General features: G+C 36.6%; 1 protein-coding gene across 2 annotated transcripts in view; it reads right to left on the bottom strand.

The window, feature by feature from the left end:
• The window catches only part of LOC121410110, a 36513-nt gene that overhangs the window by 3075 nt on the left and 13958 nt on the right, over positions 1 to 19480 (bottom strand). The window contains exons 1-5 of one of the 2 annotated variants that reach the window (XM_041601999.1): positions 10373 to 10677; positions 8446 to 8528; positions 6187 to 6266; positions 3066 to 3271; positions 2174 to 2278 (exon numbers count right to left, since the gene is read on the bottom strand). In XM_041601999.1, the coding sequence (XP_041457933.1) occupies positions 2174 to 2278; positions 3066 to 3271; positions 6187 to 6266; positions 8446 to 8508 (454 nt within the window). In that variant the 5' untranslated portion in view covers positions 8509 to 8528; positions 10373 to 10677. Of the gene's footprint in view, positions 1 to 2173; positions 2279 to 3065; positions 3272 to 6186; positions 6267 to 8445; positions 8529 to 10372; positions 10678 to 19480 lie in introns of those variants that run through there. The other variant, XM_041601992.1, reaches the window with a different exon arrangement.

Below are 19480 nucleotides of genomic sequence, written 5' to 3'. Positions count from 1 at the left end.
CGGGGTATTTTGGGAGTTCCTATGGCCTGGGAGGCCCCCCCCTAAGATCTTGGGCGTCGACCGCGCGATCGTGCCGAAAATTGGCACGCGGGTTGTCTGGGACATAATCTACAAGATTGTATAGTAATTTATTTCATGCGAATCGCTATTAAGTGATTATGCTAATTTATGCGTAATTAGTATGCAAAATCATACTTTTTCCTCTAACTCCCTAAATAAAGCTCCAAATGTACTAATTTTTGGTATAGACACTCTTTGTGGTGTCCTTAGCAAGAGTACATGAAAAAAATTGTGATATCAAATCATTTTCTTATGTATTATATTGTTTTTTGCAATTTCTTATGTATTTCTATGTTTTTTTGACCTTTTGTTTTTCATTGTTTTTTCAATGAAATTTGTTGAGGACTCTTCTGTGATCATAAAAATCATAAAATGAATACATTTAGACTAGCAAAACTAAAAATAATCATACATTTATGAATTTTGGTTGAAAACACAATTTGCATTGACTTTGTACACGAAATCACGTTTTTGAGCAATTTTCGGTCTGACATGCACTTACATAATGTTGCATAATTTCGGAACCACGTACCCGGGTGACGCAAAATTGGTCTCAAAAGTTGCGCTAGACTTGAAAGTAAAAACTCAGCGAGTGGCGCGGTCAAAAAATTTCGCACGGCGAAAATATCGCGCGATTTGTTGAGGGGGGCCTCCGAGGCCCCCCCCCCCGGCCTAGATAGGGTTAAAATAATTAAGCTTCTCTGGAATTGTAAAATTGAAAGCTAATCCGTGTACATGTACATTTTTTCTGTATTAATAATTACCTAATAATTCATTATTTTACGACTAGCTTTTTATAACAGACAGTGAATGAGAGACCACACACAGTTCGCTCCCTCTTTAACAATGGCCACCAAGTGGAATTAAAAGCTAGCGGTGCAGAATGGAGATTTATCCCACAATGAGCAATAATCAGCAAAATCAAATGCTCCAGTTGCTTCATACCTTTGCTCTATAGAAATTCTATAATTCTGCATCACACTTTATTTTTTCAAGATATACTCGAGGTAGGATTCTTGCCAATTTGAGGATTGGTGAGTATATTTGGTAAATAGCCTGGATCAATAATGTTAGAGTGGCAATGAGCCATGACCTCTTTGACCTTGTAATCACAAACATAATCGAATCATATTTGCTCCAATATGCATGCATGAGCCACTTTGGACATTGAAATTGTTTGGTTCAATCAATCAATTCAAGGTTTATCAAAAACATGAGTCACAGCCTAATGGCTTAATTGGTCGTTGGTTTTGATAATTACGTATTTCAAACAGTAAAACACGGTGACATTTGTATTATACTGAGATAAGAAATGTCTACCGGTACTTAAAAAGGCAAGACTGCTTAGGTAATCAAAATAAATAAACATAAGATGAGGAAAGGCTAAGATATTAATAAAAAACAAACAAGCTAGCTGTAAATGATCCTTAAAAATATATGAACATTGAATAATAGTTATCTTTAGGAAAGGGACTATGAGAAAGGAAATGATTCAAGTCCAGAGAGTTGAGCTGAAATTTAATATTTCATGGATGAAGGTGAAACAAAGTACTTGTAATTTTTTTAAATGAGGGAGAATCCCAATTTATAAACAAATCTTTTAATTCATCTGAAGGGAAAATCAATTTTAATGTCGAGAGGATAGACAGATTGGAGCAAGATTCCAACAAAAATAATCAAAATTTAGTACAAAATAATGAAGTTATGACAGTTTGAAATCATTAATTTGCATTTTACTCTGGCGATTCCATTACTGGCAATGTTGCTTTAAAAATAACATTTTTTGTTTTTGTTTGTTTTTTAAATATTCATCTCAGAAGTCCTCAGTCCTCACAGTAGATTTGTTTAATTTTTTTTTATCTCAGTTTTAATAAAAAAAAAATACAATTTATCTTGATCAGATATGAATGAAACAAACATGATTTTTATGACATGAAAGAATTTGGGAACAATTGAAAGTCAAAAAGTTCAGAGGAACATAAAACACTCCGCCATTTTTTTTGTTGTCAATTCCAATATAATAATCAAAATCAAGATACACTTGATTTAAACTTGAATTGATTGTTTTCTTTTATTTCATCAAGATGCTTTCAAGTGAAAAATAACAGCGTACCAGTGGGACTTTGCGTTGTTGAAGAAACGGAGGTAGTAATCCCAGATACAGTCGTTTGGGTCGATGTTCCCTTGGTTGTTGTGGATGGAGCTACAGTAGTTAAATCTGAAGAATATTAAACATATCAAATACAATATTTTTATTAACATGACATGCACACTTGTAAACTTGTCATGCTGGCTATTTTTTCATAAAATATAACGTAACTGATCCCTCTGGATTATATTCACTTTATATGTACGCAGTATATCTATAGCTACTACACAGGCTAAATTAATTTCGTCTACAATTATTATCAAATTTTACATTTCATTTGGTCTGATACCTTTATAGTCTAATTCTCAATTATATGTTGTCTATATTTTATTAAAAGTCTAATGCCACGATGGTCTTAATTTTCACTTCATATACATGTAATTTTTATTTTTTTCAAATGAAAATTTTTTTCATAACTGTTCTTCTGAGTAGACTGCGTGGTGTCAGACCAGGTTGATATTAAAAAGAATTGGAAATATCAGATATATCCAAATCATAAATGGAAAATGAGCTATCAAAATGGTTATGTATCTAGGATTAGAAACTTGAAACATGCATAACTTTGGTTTTCATGAGGTCAGAACTTTGATTTTGGTCTCATTTTACAGCTAAATATCACAGGAATAATAATACACTTCTTTATAAAATAAACATCATAGAATCATTTATAAACTATGATTTGCTTTTATATTTATTTTAATTTGTAAGTTCTATCATTTGGGATGTTAGTTTGGATCGCTGCATGCCAGGTTGTGAAAACCATGATTTCAATTCAATTCCATTCAGTCAATTCTACAGAATTGCATGTTAAGTCTTAAATCTTTACAAAAATGATATAAGGAATGTAGATGCATACCGAGGGTAGTTGGGGAAGCTGTTGTTACATCACAGCTATTGAATGGAGCTGATGCACTTCTGTCGCTGATTTCTTCTGGACAGCGGTAAGGACATGGTACATTTGCGCAGTCCTCAGGGTGTGATATTCTCTGGTCCTTCAACTGTTCAATGCTGCATGGGGAACATTCTTTAATCCGCCCTGAGCCAAACTTATCACAGTATTCTCTGAATAATAGGAGAGGATGCATTATGTAAAACAATAAAAATAGGAAACAAGAAAGTGGATTCCATGATACATGTACATGTACTTGCTCTAGTAAAAGTTGATCATGTTGAAAATCTGCACATTATTAGGGATGAATTACATGTAACTTCGCCAAAACAAGAAAAATGTGCTTCTGATGGAAAAAGATGTATAACATATTATTTCTCTTCCAAATGTATAATAAAATACGAGATAACCTCAACTTTTTACAAAAAATGATAGGCAATAATAACAAATGCCCAAGGTTTAACATGTACGGGATCTAACAGCACACTGTGCATGTATACATGTAGATGGTCCAGTGCAGCAGCGTGTACGAAACATAGAGGCCATGCCTGCCAGAAAAATTTTCAACGTTATGGTGGTTCAAACTCAGAGATGATGAATAGCTGACCACTGAGCTTTTTAAGGTTAGAGCTGCCCATTGCTATGCAATTTTGATTGAATTAGCAATGATCTTTAATTTGAATCCTAGAAAAAGTTACTACTAATTTCAAACCGAATATAAACTCGACCCCAGACTAGACACTCGCCTTAATCCTAATTATGTTATCACGGTAACGTTTTGCCCTTATGTATTAGTCAATAAAAAATTGCACAAATGGAATGCTTTGGGGTGATCATCTTTTCTAAAGTTTCCCTAAGATCAGCTTTATATGATAATCGGGAACATTAAAAGAAATCAATACCCTACGTACAATGCTCAAAATAATATTAATTTTACCACATAACTGCTTGTTGAGCAAAAAAAGTAGCCTTTGAAATGAAAGATATGGCCCTTGAACTTGGCAATCACTATAATGTAGCAAAATAATAGCCCCTAAAATATCAAAATCATTTTCCTACCATGCATGTTACCAAAAAGTGTATCATGTCTTGAGAAAAATTGAAGACACCGAAGAACAGTCGCAGGAGAAAATTTGGGGTCACCTTTAAAGTTTAAGCTACAAATGCTACTGAAAACCTATTCATATAATTAAGGAACTCAAATTGTAAATTCTTTTCTAATACAGACATTTAACAAACCAAACTTTACAGCACTGTCCTATGGTATGAATGGTACAGACAGAATCTGCCATATGAATTTATAAATCAGTTCCTATACTTGATTTCCATTCAATCCAAGGCTCGACATTAGCGGTGGCCCGGTTGCCCAGGGCACCAAAAATTCATCTCTGGCAACCATTATTGAAAAATGTTAAGTTTTGGTGGCCCGAATCGGGCAACCAATAATTTTCAAAGTGGCGCAATTTTTTTCCCGATTTTGCATGCATTTATCAACTTTCTACAGTTCAACTTGCAAGCCAATTCGTCATGCGCCTTTTTTGTTAATCTACACACAAATACACACACAAAAAGATTGCATATTCATGACTGTATGTAGGCCTACCGCTAGCATACAGTAACTATTATTCAGCCGGCCGCGCCGGCTGTCTGGCTGAGCTTTGCATGCATGCATGAAACCACTGCAGCCAGCTATGCGCTAGCAGACTATTCAGACTCAGGGAGCTTCGATACGAAATGTTATGCTAAGAAATCTTCCCCAGAACTTTGAAAATCTACGTCAAAGTTTCATTTTACACCAATGAAATGCCCTTCTACAGTCCATATTACTGAAACCTGATTATTTGCAAGCATTAAAAAGAGGAATTATGACCTCTCTTTTGACTAAAAAAAGACTGTAAATGCATTAATACACATAAAACACATAGGTGAGTACATCATAGTCCCACATGTGCATTTGTATGTATGTTGATGTTTGGTTTCTTTCGAAGCTTTGTCTCTTCTAGCCAAAAATAAATAGACAGCTTCTTTCTTTCTTTCTTTCTTTCTTGTTCAATGACTTCTTAAACCACTCTTAAGGAAGTAAATACTTTTGGAAGGCATTTCATTGATATGAAATGTGAATTTTTCCATTATTTTGTCAAATATAGGGAAGGAATTCTATCACTGTTTTTTTTCAGATAACTTTTGCCGTTTTCTTATTTTTTTCTTTCATTTTTTTTACAGTGATTAAACCATTTATACCCCTTCCCATTGAATATGCCTGATTAAAGAATATGTTTCTACCGAATAATAATTTTCCCCATTTTTTTATAATTTTGTCGTATTCATTTTTCTTACATTTTCTTTTTTTTTCTCAATTTTTTTTTCCTGTTCTTTGTTTTTTCTTTCTTAATTTTTTCTTTTGTTTCATTTCACTTATTCATTTTACAATTTTTGTTTTCTTTTTTTTCAATATACTATTCTAAAAATTATTTTTGTTTATTTCCCCCTTTTATACATTGTTTTTATTCTGCAGCATATTTTTCTGTGATTTTCACCTGCTATAATATGCTGGAAAAGAGAAAATAATCTGGATTTGGGGCATGCATTTAATCTAGGTTTTACGGTCAAAAAGGAAGAAAGGAAAAATCATTGTTTTGTAAATCTATCTGAGTTTGCTATATGCGCTATTCATTTAATTTACCATTATGAGTGTGTGTCTATATGGAGATTAAAAGTCCACACAACCTGGGAACAATACAAATCTTTTATTCTCTATCACTCATTCATATTTACAATGATAGAACAATTTATAAATTACCACAAAATAAGCAAAGTAAAATAACAGCAAGCATGATTTACATACAAGATGTACAAAGAATAGTGGTAGTGACTGGAGAATATTTCAGAAGTTTGTTTTATTCATTTTAATTAATGTTTTTCTTTATAATTTTCGGGCCACCAAACTTTACTGCTGGGCCACCAAAAAAAATTATTTGAAGGTTTTGGTGGCCCGAACGGGCCACCACCAAAAAAAGTTAATGTGGAGCCTTGTATAATCAAAGTATGCCCTTTCCAGAATAGAAAATATTTATGAGGTCTAACTTACCCAAAATTTGGAGTTCGTGGACATTCCACACCTAGACTAGGATCTGGTATATGCCAAAAGCGAGGACCACATTCAGTCAACTAAAAAAAAATTAATAGTCAAACAGGGCTGTATTTTTCAAGTGTCTTATTAACTCCAAACATTCAGCGCCGCCCGCACAGAAATGTTGTTAGCCTAACAGAGCGCTAACAGTGAGCCCAGTCACATCTTTTGGATTGTGAAGTCAAAACAGTAAAGTGTAAGTAATGCATTGTTGTAACATCAGGCATCGCTGGTACATTGCCAGTTGTAACAGGGCCTCTGTTAGTGCATTGTTAGCGCTACAAACGTTTCTGTGTGGTCAGTGCAGGTGTTTAGATACGCTGTACACATACATGAACTGAGGGTTGTTTCCGTCAGTGCATCATAAAATGAAATTCATATTTGTACCAGGGTGACCAGATTTGGGTAGTAAAAATATGGGACACACCTCAAAGTCAATTGGAATTTAATCTCCCTGGTCACTATTTTCAAATGATACAAAGGATTAATTAAATGTCCCTCATCTTGCATTATGAATATTGGACCTCATGACTTATGGTCCTGAATTTATGAAACCAATTTCCCCATTAAGACTAGCAAACCTTCGGGTATAGGAACTTACACATTATCAACAGATGTCCTTATGACCAGAGGGTATTATGATTATTGGTCCTTATGACTAGTGGCCTTACCCCGGTTGAATATATTTTTTTTATATTATCTCAAAATCAATCACCTATCGCATTTTCATTGTGCACAGTTGAAATTTTCATTTGCTTTTAATAGAATGTAAAGATTTTCCCACATACACTGTATGAATGAAATACCAATTAATAATGGCTACAAAGACTTTGAATAGACCAACACTAAAAAGCATAACTACTGCTGAACTTTTTCTCTACTTAGGTTTGACCAAAAAAATGAATAATGCATTTAAGATTATGGAAATTTTCATCACGTTTTCCTTTTTTATTGTTTATTACACTGTATAAAAAGATGAATATTTTCACAAGAATGTGTTCAAATTTTGAGATACAGGACAAAACAGCATCCTGAGCTGCTTGTGATGGATTACACCATAGAGCTCTGTGTTAATAGCACCATGATCACACTAATAGCACCGCTTGGCGGTGGCTTTGGGGAGTTCCCCTTCCCAAACAAAATCAATTCAGTGGCGGACCGTGACCCAGAGGAGATAATGATTCAATTCATTCAATTCAATTCGGTTTATTATGAAAGACATTGTAAAACAGTCCGAAGACTGACACATACAAAGTTAACAGAAAAAAGGAAAAATACATTAAATTATATAACTACGAATTAACAAAATATAATAAGAACATAAAAGTAAGATTAAATATTGCACTCGAGGTTCAGAAATATAATTAAGGGGATAATGCTACATAAAGAGAAAATAGAATGACCGATAAAACACACAAAAATATTGGGATATGTATTATGTTGATTGATTTCAATGTAAACTGAGGGTGGGGGAACTTGTAAATTATGAAAAAGGAGGTGAAGGGTGAAGGGAAGAAAACAATGTCAAACTTTTACACACAAGTATATACGAACATGAACAAGGGTTGACATTAAGTTCAATGGCATATGAAGAGGGGCACGATATTGTTTGTGAGCAATGATGTGCCCCTCTAATGCTTTGTCTCCTCCGGGTCACAGTCCTCCACTGGTAGGGATGCTAGTAAATTTTTCTAAGTGGGCCTAAAAAAGGAAACAAATAAAGCTCCATATATACTGTACAATACAGAGTAAACAAAAAAATGCCTGAAATGGGAAATTGTCAGAGCCTAAAATCAGGCAAAATGCCAGGATGTGGGCATCTCTGTAATAAAGCCCTAATTTTATTACCAGGTTTTCAAAATCTGCGGATCCGCAGGAGAAAAAGATCATGTCTGCTTTTATCTTCTTCTTTTTTTGTCTTCGGAAGAGGGAGGGCAGGATTCGTATTTGTGTTTCTTTTATCAGCAGTTAGAAATGATAAATTGCTAAATGAGACATGATGAGAGGCCAATATACATGGACTGCATTGCATGTACATCAAATATCCTCACAGAAACATCTCAATATTATTCTCTTATTCTACTTCATAACAGTTATGTTGTCATAGTAACATAGAAGATTGAAGATTGGCTGTCCAACCTTGGCACCGATCAAATCCAGTGAACATTTATTTCTATTTTGAGTTTTGCCACAAGAAAAAATGTGAAATGACCTTACTTGCAAAAGACTTAGGCCTACTGCAATGAAGAATATAAGAACAGCAGACCACAAATCCGTCATCTTCTTGCTTGTTCGTCAATCTGAAGAAAAGAAGCAAATGCATATTAATTAAAAGTCTGCATTGTGGTCACACTTTATGGTCCAGGGGGCCGTTTCATAAAGCTGTTCGTAAATTAAGAGCAACTTTAAAAATGACTGGTGATCCTTTCTTGGGGTAAATAATATGTACACAAAAACGTTCATTGGCGAGGGTTTTGCCCATATTAAGAAAGGAACACCAATCGTTCTCAAAGTCGCTCTTAACTTACGAACAGCTTTATGAAACACCCACCCGGGGCGCTAACGGAAAATGTGTAAAAGGACTCTTTCATTTTCTCGTGAAACTTGTAATGTTTCATAGGTCATATACTGCTGACTGTGTCTCACCCATAAAAGAGAAAATATTGGGATCTTCATTGCTATGTTACAGAATCGTATCCAAACATGTTGTAATTGCCGTAACTTATGTAACAACTAACATCCCAAAAAATCTCAGATATCTCCTGAAATCCTTAAAAAAATAACTCCTTTTCATCCTCCCATTTGAGTACCAGGTATTACATTGGTGTGAAGGGAGGTTCTATTTACCGGTAAATGTGTTTAACGGTTGCAGAGTTAATAAGCCTGGAAATGACAACATGTAACCTCGATCTGGAGGCACCCCAAAAACACATCATAATGAAATGGTAACCTAATGGTTTTTGTTGAAAAGACTAGACGGTAAAACAGTTGTAACAGAATAGTCTTGCAAGACTTTAGATCAGCGCTTCTCAAACGGTGGGCCGCAAGAAGCTCGCAGACCTGGACCTGTCCGACAGTTCGAATATGTTACGTTTGATCGGTCTACGTGGGTCAAACAAAGTTAAAGCATGCTTTATGCATGTTGCAACATGCATGTACACATTATGATGGTTTCGATCCAACTTTGATGTGAACCTCATCATGTACACTGTATGCATATTGTGTAGAATTTAGTCAATTGTCGCCCATTTACCAGAACTTTGCAAATGCAGTTAGTTCTTGAACTGTTTGTTTCGAACGTGCATCAGGGTTGTGTTCAAATTTCACGAAAACATACTTTCATCAAAATGGACCTTTTTTTAAAAGCGATTTTAAAAGGGCAAGGGAGGAAACAAATTGAAAAGTCTCTGACTGAAACTGTAAGAAAATATGACCCTGAATACATTAAATTTGGATTCATCATGATTGGCAGTGATGTAAATCAAATGAAGGTATTCAGCATTCTTGTTATTAATTTATGTTGTCATGGTTGTATGTTTGGAGGAGGGGCTCAAAGGCCGGGCTACTGAAAGTATATGCACTAATATGCCCATTATAATTATTGTCTATCTTTGAGTCGAGACAAGTAGTCATATCGCTTTCTTAAAATGTTGGCAGGTACATGTGGGCCTCGAAAAAATTTTGAGAGCCAAAGTGGTCCTCGAGTACAAAAGGTTGAAAAGCACTGCTTTAGATGACCTTCATGGACTAATTTTTCTGGTGTCGCATCGCAATTTGCTCCACATTTTTGAAAGACTGATGTATGCATTAAGTCTTTTACATAGCACATTTTTACATAGGACTGTACATTGATAGTTGAGGGCTTTTTTCTAATGCCAAAAAATGCCATTCAAATTTGCAAAGCAAAATTATTCCCTGACCTTTGATCTTTGTCTGAAGCAGAGCTGCCAAGTTGTATTTTGCATTTTCAGTATTCTTATCCCCCAAATAAGTATTTTGACCATGTGAAATAAATATGCATTGCATGCACAATGGCAAAGTTCGATCACTTCTTACATTTGCGCCCCACACGTAAACATTTGTGTTGAAGACTGAACACTCTACAATGAACTTAAACCCATCAAAGTGAACCAGAACTCCCTACCTCCTGTGACTTGTGCTTTTTAATTTCAAGTGTGTTTGAATGTCATTCTTCGCACCTCCATGGCTCACAGAAAAATCACATTCACAAAGTGTTCATCTCGCATTGAACTGGTCCCTCTTTGACACAATGATACACTCCCATCGTTTGCAATATTCCTCCTTGAAATGTTGTTTGCATGGTTGAGCTGATTTAGAAGACATTTCGATGATTTCCACGATAAAATCTCAAATCAAACCACACAAAACACCACTGGCAGTGTACAGATGAAAACGTAACCCAGCTCAGGGGCTTACCGTGCATTTGACCATACTCACGGGACTAGCGTGATTTATGGTCTAAATATTTCTCCAAATGAATTGTGAAAATAGAAATTATGCACTTACCATGATTATATGGATGAAGGTCTAACGAGTGGCAGTTTCCTGACATCTGGGCACAAACTGGAACCTCAAAAAAACGAAAAGTTCTCTCCTTCTACCCCAGTCTCAATCGGCCATTTTGTTATGAATCGTAATCTTCCTACGCATTAGGTGTAGGAAGGTGTAGAGATTAATAAAATCACGACCAATTACCTGATTTTTAATAAAAAAGATGGATTTCCAAGGGGAATCCATCTGTATTTACTTGCTTCTCTTAAGGCTATATGGGAACACTCACACATTGTACGAGGTTAGTACAATGGACTGTGTTTGACCCTGGATTTCGAAGTAGTCGGCAAACATCGCTTCATTGCTGAAGTAATATTTGCCGAAACTCCTTCTCGCTACGCACCGGGGCTCTTGCCGGTAAGTAGCAATACATTAAACAAATATGAAAATAATTTTAAAATAATGATCATTAAAAAAAGCAAATTTCGCTTACCTCGGCCTCGAAAGTGACTTCGCTTGTCTCTTCTACGGAAATACAAGGAAGCCCGTTGGTGGCGCTAATGATTTCACAACCTTGATTCAGCTCCTCGGTAATTTGATAACTGTATCTAAATTCTTTGAATGTGCAATCCTTATGATTAATTTACTAATTATGGGCACCAATAAATGAAATACCTTCAAAAACATAATTAAAGATTATTATTGGTGATGATAACACTTATTTGCAATTAATTTAAAAAGATGACTAATAAAACAAATGAAAATAATATACATGCCTGGAAAGAAACCAGCAGTACAAGCTTTAACAAAAGTCAATAATATTTTAGTGTCAGGGCATATTAGCAGACGACAGGTAATCACGTGACAATGGTCACATGATAAAACAAGCGGGAGTCACGTCATACAGCTCGGTCTATAGGCTATATACACTAAATCTTCACTTCACGACCGACGGCTGAAAAGGGCAGACGTGTCGCGATAGAGCAGTGCTTAACACACAAAAGAATAAGGTAGGACCTTCTCCCGGTATACGTGTGTATGACTGTTAGTGTTTCGGCCCCTCCACAACGTATACGGAATCCCAAAGTCTATAGAATGAAAAGATTGGACACTTCACGGACTTCGCGTAATGCCTTGCGTCGATTTGCGTGTAAAATACTGTAGGTGTCTAGTCTTTCACTTGTCGTGTCTTTGATATGAATATAAATCGCACGCCCTCCGTAAAATCTTCACTAAAGATCAAGAAAATATACATGTTTTTTAAAGGAAACTTCAAGGAGAAGTCACGGAAGGATCTAAATGATTCGGTAAGTGTCACAGCAGAATGTGATATATAAAATCATAGGTAATATTTTATTTTTATGTGGGCAAAAGCCCAGAATCTTTAAGAAGCGTTGTGTGTGTCGCGTGCATACGACTGATATTCCTTCGCACACGAGATGCTTTGAACCCATGGGAAGGGATTCAAGACTCCATGATGAAGAAGTATATCATGTATATGTCATTTTTTTTAAAAGACATCATCATGGAGTCCTCAAGACTACATGTAAGTATTACCGGTATATCCGATTTTCTTAATTAAAAACAATAATGAATTAAAAATTGCCAACCCTGCCTTTTCTTAGTTGAGACTAGACCTCTCTAACGAATTAAACATGTTAAATTTAACATAAGTCTAATACAGGACTGAAAGAAAAGAAAAAAAATATATAAAACTCCTGCGAAACAGATCATTTTTCACTCTAACTTTACTACAATTTAGGCCTAGTAGACTTTCTAGTGAAGTACATGTAGTAGGCCTACTAGTAGTACAAAACTTGGCAATCCTGTATTTTAGGGGTCTAAATTATTTTAGGTTGCTAACTTCAGGCAACAGCTCCACGACCGCTGTTAACGGTAGTTCAGTTGTGCGTACGTACCTGCCGGGTATGGCGAGCAGTTATACTTATAGGACTACTAGTATACAGCTACACGCCTATGTAGTAGATGTTAAGTTGTATATTTACCAATGGGGCATCATCCGATATATAGGGGGGGTGGTATAGAAATAGAATAACGGTATACCTAAAGCCGTCGGGGTGTCACGTGACCCGGGACTAGTCATGGCTGGGGGCCGGGGGGTATGCAATATGAAGAAATATAATCACATCACATCATCACATCAGGTACGGAAATGAAGGACTTCTGTAGATTTTCCGATCTTTACTTCTAGTAATTGACGGTCTAAACAGTTTAAACTTGTGAAACTTTACGTGCGTTGAGAAATGGAGGGAGGTTTTAAATCTTTCCCCCCACCAAAATTTATCCAACAGATGTTTAAACATTTCCACTGATTTTGCCTCCACTACTTCTGTAGGCAGTTTGTTCCAGTCAGAAATTACTCTTTGACTAAAAAATTTGCTCCTTAGTTCCAACCGAGATCGTCCTGTGAAGAGCTTGAACTAGTGACCTCTAGTTGCTGAATGGATTGCTGGTGTGAAAAATGTGTCACTCGAGATCCCAAACTTTCCATTTAACAGTTTATACACAGTAATCATATCTCCTCTTCGTCTTCTGTAAAACAGTGAGTGAAGGTTTAGTCTCTCTAGACGTAGTTCATACGGTAAGCTCTGGAGACCAGGAATCATGCGAGTAGCTCTCCTTTGCACCTTCTCTACTTTGTCTGCATCCATTTTGAATCTCACATGCCATAAAATGTTCCCATATTCCAGATGAGGTCGAACCAGAGATACACACAAAATTGGAAATATTTCAGGGGTTATTTGAGAAAAAGTCCTGTGTATTATTCCAAGTATTTGGTTAGCTTTCAAAACAGCTGCTGAGACATGTTGGTGAAAATTGAGCTCTTCATCCATGATAACACCAAGATCTTTCTCCTGCTTACATGGTTCTAATTCATCTCCATTCATAGTATAAACACTTTTTGAATTGTTCTTTCCAATATGTAGAACCTTGCATTTCTTAGTTTATTAAATTTAAGTTGCCAGGTTTCACTCCATTCGACAGCATGAGTAAGATCTGCTTGAAGAGTCTTTTAACATCAGAGCTAACATCGCCGATGATTTTGTTATCGTCAGCAGAAATATACACAGAATTGTCCAAAATATTAGGTAGATCATTTATAAAGATGACAAAGAGAATGGGTCCTAACACGCTCCCTTGCGGAATTCTGCTGCTTACTTGACTCCAATCAGAACTCTCACCGTTAATAGTCACTCTCTGTTCCCTTCCTGTTACAAAGGCTCTTATCCAAGCATGTAATTTTCCAACTATACCATATGACATTAATTTCTTGAGAAGTCTCTCATGCGGAACAGAGTCAAATGCTTTACAAAACTCTAAATAAATGACATCAATAGGAATTCCAGCATCATGTTTGCCTGTTATTTATTCCATTGCACATAAAAGTTGTGTCATACAGGACCAATTGGGAGTAAATCCATGTTAACAGTTTGAACGTAAACAATGATCCATCAGATGTTGCATCACAATATCCCTAATTAGACTTTCCATTAGTTTTCCAACCACTGAAGTTAAACTTATTGGTCTATAGTTTTCAATGTTCTTCTTGCTTCCCTTTTTGTGAAGCGGAGTTATGTTTCCGACTTTCCAATTACCGGGAAGCATGCCTTCATCAAATGACTTCTCAAAGATAATTTGTAGTGGAACAGAAATAGAACGTGCAGTTTCCTTCAACAGTCTTGGATGCATTTCGTCTGGACCTGGAGATTTGCTTCCATTCAGTTTGAGAACTTTCTTTTCTACCTTTTCTCTAGTAATAATTACATCTGATAGTGGTGGACCAGAGTAATGCCAATTTACATCCGGCATACAGTACAAATTTTCAATAACAAAAACGCTTGAAAAGAAGTCATTAAGAAGTTTTGCCTTTTCTAAGTCTGAACTTCATGTCATGCAGCACGCCTTGGTTTTATTATTCGGGCATAATAGCTAGGGATATATATCTGAGCACTTATGGGTGAAGGATGAAGAGTATATATCAAACCAACGGTAACCAGCATTATGGCGGGGGGGGTTATAGAATGAAGAAATAATAATGCCTAAATAAAGTCCTAGGCTATAATCATGATAATAATGGCATTAACGGCCCGCCATACCCGGCACGTACATACGCACTACTGAACTACCGTTAACAACGGTCGTGGAGCTGTTGCCTGAACCACTTGTTCACTGCTACCACCCTGCCTGTGGGGAATCTACAGGTAGGACTATGGTATGCCAATGTTGTACAGAGCACACACTTTAAAAATCATTAAAAAATCACTTTTGTGACCAACATTACTAATTTCCATACAGTTGCAATTTATTTTTCATTAGTAACTTGGGAATAATTTTTGTATTCACCAGAGCGCTTAAAAACTTGAATTTTTGGCATATTTTTTGGTACGCCCTCTATTGGTGGAAAGTAATATGGCAAGAAAATTTCCATTTTTTGATCTCTATTTTTAATTAAGAAAAAAATAATTTAAAGAATCAAATTTAAATAAGAGTCAAGTTGTATGAATAATAGGTGTAATGGAAACTGTCAGTGTAAAAAAATCAAGCATTTGCCCCAAAGAAAAAGAGAAAATAAGCCAAACATTGCCACCCTTATTTTGCCACACATGGAGATATAAGTGAGAACAAGGTTATATTATAACCTTGTTCATTGAATGAGTGGCCTGAACTGAAGTTAGACGTTTGCAACCTAAAATAATTTAGACCCCTAAAATACAGGATTGCCCAAAACTAGACTACGGTACTACATACATGACATAAACTGAAACCGTGCAGATGTAGGTTTAGGCCTACTTACTTAGTCTTAGCCTTAGGGCTTAGGTAGGTATGTGACTATCGCGCGATGTGATCTCAATACCGTGGCCCCGGCAACGGTTTCAGAACGAGTTTGGGTTGCTCTGTAAGGGGTGGCTTTAAATGGGTGTAGATTTGGCAGTTTCTCGCCAATTTGGCTTATTTTCGCTGATGACGTACAGTGCCGCTCACGGTAAACTTGACACTACGTCGCGGGAAAACGTGTAACGAGCGCGGGTAGTCATGAGCTAACCGCGTTCAACATGTAAGAGCGTGAGGCACACGGCCGGTGATTATTTCAATGGTCCATTTCATAAAGTGGAAGAGCGCCCCTACGCTGAACATTTGCGAGCTCAGGCTGTACTACTACGTGGTTAATTTTGCGCAATAAATTGATCGGTGCGCCTCAGCCGCGCCGCCGTGCCAATGCAAGCGCTAAGCTAGCAAGCAAGGTGCAGTGCGCGGCATGCACCGGCGCGGCCAACGCGGCAAGAAGCAATGCTATGCAAGCATGATTCATTCTGCGGGTGCGGACGGCGCTAGCTCCCTGCGATTACACTCCTTTCTCTACCTTGTATTTTCTGACTTTATTTTTTTTTGTAATATTCATTTAACCTTTCATGTTTCTTTGCGAAGATTTGTGATTTTTGTTTTCTCCAGTTTTAGATTGAAACGTGATGACACTTGTTTGTGGCCGCATTTGGGTGAGTTTTACGGTGCAGGCCTGTGAGTGACAGTGGCTGACTGAGTGATTGAGTGCCGCTACGAGAGTGTTTGTAGGCTCCGGCCGGCCGTGCATGCCGCCCCCGTGTCTGCGGGCGGACCATAGAGTTATAGAGGCTCCGTTGAGTTTGGTATTGCCTGCTCCAGAGGCAGTGTCCAACTGTTCGTGAATTGCACAAAGATCGTTGGTTTATATAACAAAAATCTTCATTTCCATTCTTAATATATTAATAACTTGAATAATCTAGGTCTAATTACATGTACATCTACATTGTACATGTATTTTATCTTTTGCTTCATGTACATGTATGTTTCTATTTATAGCATCTGCTTGAAAAAAATATTTTGCCATTATCAATCTTATTACTATTAGGCCTAGTATTATATGTATCCATGTATTTTTATTTTTTATGTTCTGATTTGTATAGTTCTAGTGCTCTTGTACATGTATGTAGATCTCTAGATCTTACATGTATATGTAGTGGTACCATTCTTTGAACAATTTCCCAGGCAGTGAGCATTGTTGGTGATAAAAACGTTTGGTGGTCTATGACTGTAGTGTACATGTATTTTCTTTTAATTTCTTCTGTGTGTTGAATGGTGTTTTTTTTTTATTCTAGTCTTCTGTCTCCCTGCATAATTATCCTTGCCCATTTTGGTCTTGATGGAATATATACATACACTGTATACCCTGGCTGTATATATTATATACCTATTTGCACCATGTAAAGAAAGTACAACTCACATTTACTAACATACATGTACATGTATTTTTTAACAATAAAACTGACTAACCTTTACCCCTAACTCTGGACTCCTACATGAATGGGTCAATCCACGTCAAATCAACCAATTTTCAGACAATTTGTCACCCGACCCCCTTCGATTTTCTTTAAACTCGCACCAAATGTTCCCCCAAGTGTCTGACGGAAAAATCTGAAATATTTTGCCCCAAGGTCAAATGGTTGCTAAGATACGGCCTCCCTTAGAAACCAATGCGTGGCCAAACAACCAAGTTTAAAAAAATTACTATTTTTGATTGACTGTTGCAACCAAGTTTGATGAGGTAGAGTTCTTATTTTCTGTAAAGTGGAAGAACTTTTTAGTCTTAACATGCACAGTATATTACGGCACGGATCTGACCAGCCGTTATTGCTCACGAGGTCGCCGAAAATGGTGTTAAGCGTCCAAGTCAGTGATTTTTTTTTCCAAATTCAATTAGCTTAGAGCCCAATATTATGCGTATTTGAAGACTATAACTTGCTCAACAGACATACAAAAAATTGTCCCAAACGTGCGCATTGTTTTCTTGTAGGGTGTTGGATTTTTCTAAAAGTTGCCAAGTTCAAGTTCACGGATCACCCCTCGTCCCAACGAGGAGCAACACCAATTTCTGTATACTGATAGACAAACCTATATTTTCATGGGATACTTCAATCTTTAATACGCCAGTATCTCATCGTTAATGGTTGTTTACACCGACTTTCACTTAATTGTCATTTCAACACAAAATTTATGATTTTAAGCTGATAAATGTAATTCATGTTCCTTTCAGGTTGTTGTTTAATATCCAAATGATACATAAAATCACATCTTTATCTTTTGACCTTGACATTGATCTAAAATTAGCTGAATATACCTTAAAATAGTATTTTCAGCTATATACAGTTTTCAAACACTGTCAAATGAGCTGTAAGCTGTCACAGCGGTGGATTTTTGACCTTACAGACCCAAATTCATTCACTTGCTAAACCGTTGCTCATCAAAAAAAAAAGTCAATGACATCGTTTCTATCATTTATATTTTGATATACAAACATTTTAATGAATTTTAATCAACAAATTCCTGTGATCTTTACATACGCCTGTCCGACATGCTTTGCGCGCCGTATTTTAATTACTCTGATGTGCCATTTTTGAATAGCCCTTGTCTCCCGCTGGGGAAGGGTTGATACCCCCTGTGATCTTGGTATTTGCCGGGGGGGGGGGGGTCACAGGGAAAACTGGTACTTTAAACAAAGATATTTTTAAATTGCATGTGTACTTAACTACTCCCGATACTACTACCACCACTACTACTACTACTCATTCGACCACAACTCCTACTAATATGCAAAAATTAGTTTTGCTTTCCCATAAAATGCATTTCGTTTATTTGACCTTTGAAGACGTAATTGAAGCCCTCAATATTACTCCAACATGGAATATCTATCTTTCTAATAGACGAAATTTGTCTAAATTACTCTCCTTCCCCCTCAAAAAAGTCAAAGGAGTTTGGGGCCATTAGATGGTTCATTACGTTACGAATATGTGAACACCAATTTGCAGGAGAGATAGTTTGATATCAAGCTTATATGCAGGTCCTGTCCTCCCCCCATAATCTCAAGTGGAGAGGGGGCGTCCCCCTAAAAAAAACTGTTGATAACCCTTTATCCCTATTTTTTTTTTACCTGTGTCCATCCCAAAATTTTAGGTGAACCCCCCTATGGGCTTCCGCCGCCAATCTTTACATGGCCTTGGCCTTTTACAATATTGTACGGGAGCAAATGACAATACATTATTTCATATAATTAGTCTCTAAATTCAGACCTATTTCGAACAGATAATTTGTGCTGAAACCCTGATGCACCAAAATACCTGACTGCAGATGGTCTAAGTTCATTGACCCTAAATGACCTTTGACCTTGGTCATGTGACATGAAACTCTAATAGGATGTTCAGTAATACTTGATTAACCTTATGGCCAAGTTTTATTAACTAGGTTCATATACTACTTTCTAAGTTATGACGTCATTTAAAAACTTAACCTCAGGTTAAGATTTGATGTTGCTGACGCCGTCGCCGTCGGAAAAGCGGCGCCCATAGTCTCACTCTGCTTCGCAGGTGAGACAAAAAATGGTCCACTGGTAAATCATCTGAAAGTGGCAAAAACAAATTGTCGCAACGGAATAAGAAATTTACTCAAAGGAAAAAAATGCTTAAACCCAAACTACCAGCCCCCCCCCCCCCCCCGGTATCTAAGGTGCGTCCCTCAGAAGATTCTGCTCTTCAGAAACACTTGTCAACATATCAATAGTTTCTGCTCGTGCTTCGCGCTCGCATTTTATTTGAGCATATTTTTTTTTTGGGGGGGGAGGGGGATTACTCAGTGTGTTCCTTATTTAAAGGCGCTTAAACTCTCAAATTTTCATATCACATTTAAAAAA

The sequence above is a fragment of the Lytechinus variegatus genome, chromosome 1 (assembly GCF_018143015.1).
Source record: "Lytechinus variegatus isolate NC3 chromosome 1, Lvar_3.0, whole genome shotgun sequence".
NCBI classification, from domain to species: Eukaryota; Metazoa; Echinodermata; class Echinoidea; order Temnopleuroida; family Toxopneustidae; genus Lytechinus; species Lytechinus variegatus.
Note: the sequence above shows the minus strand (reverse complement) of the source record. Positions and strands in the feature narration are given on the sequence as shown.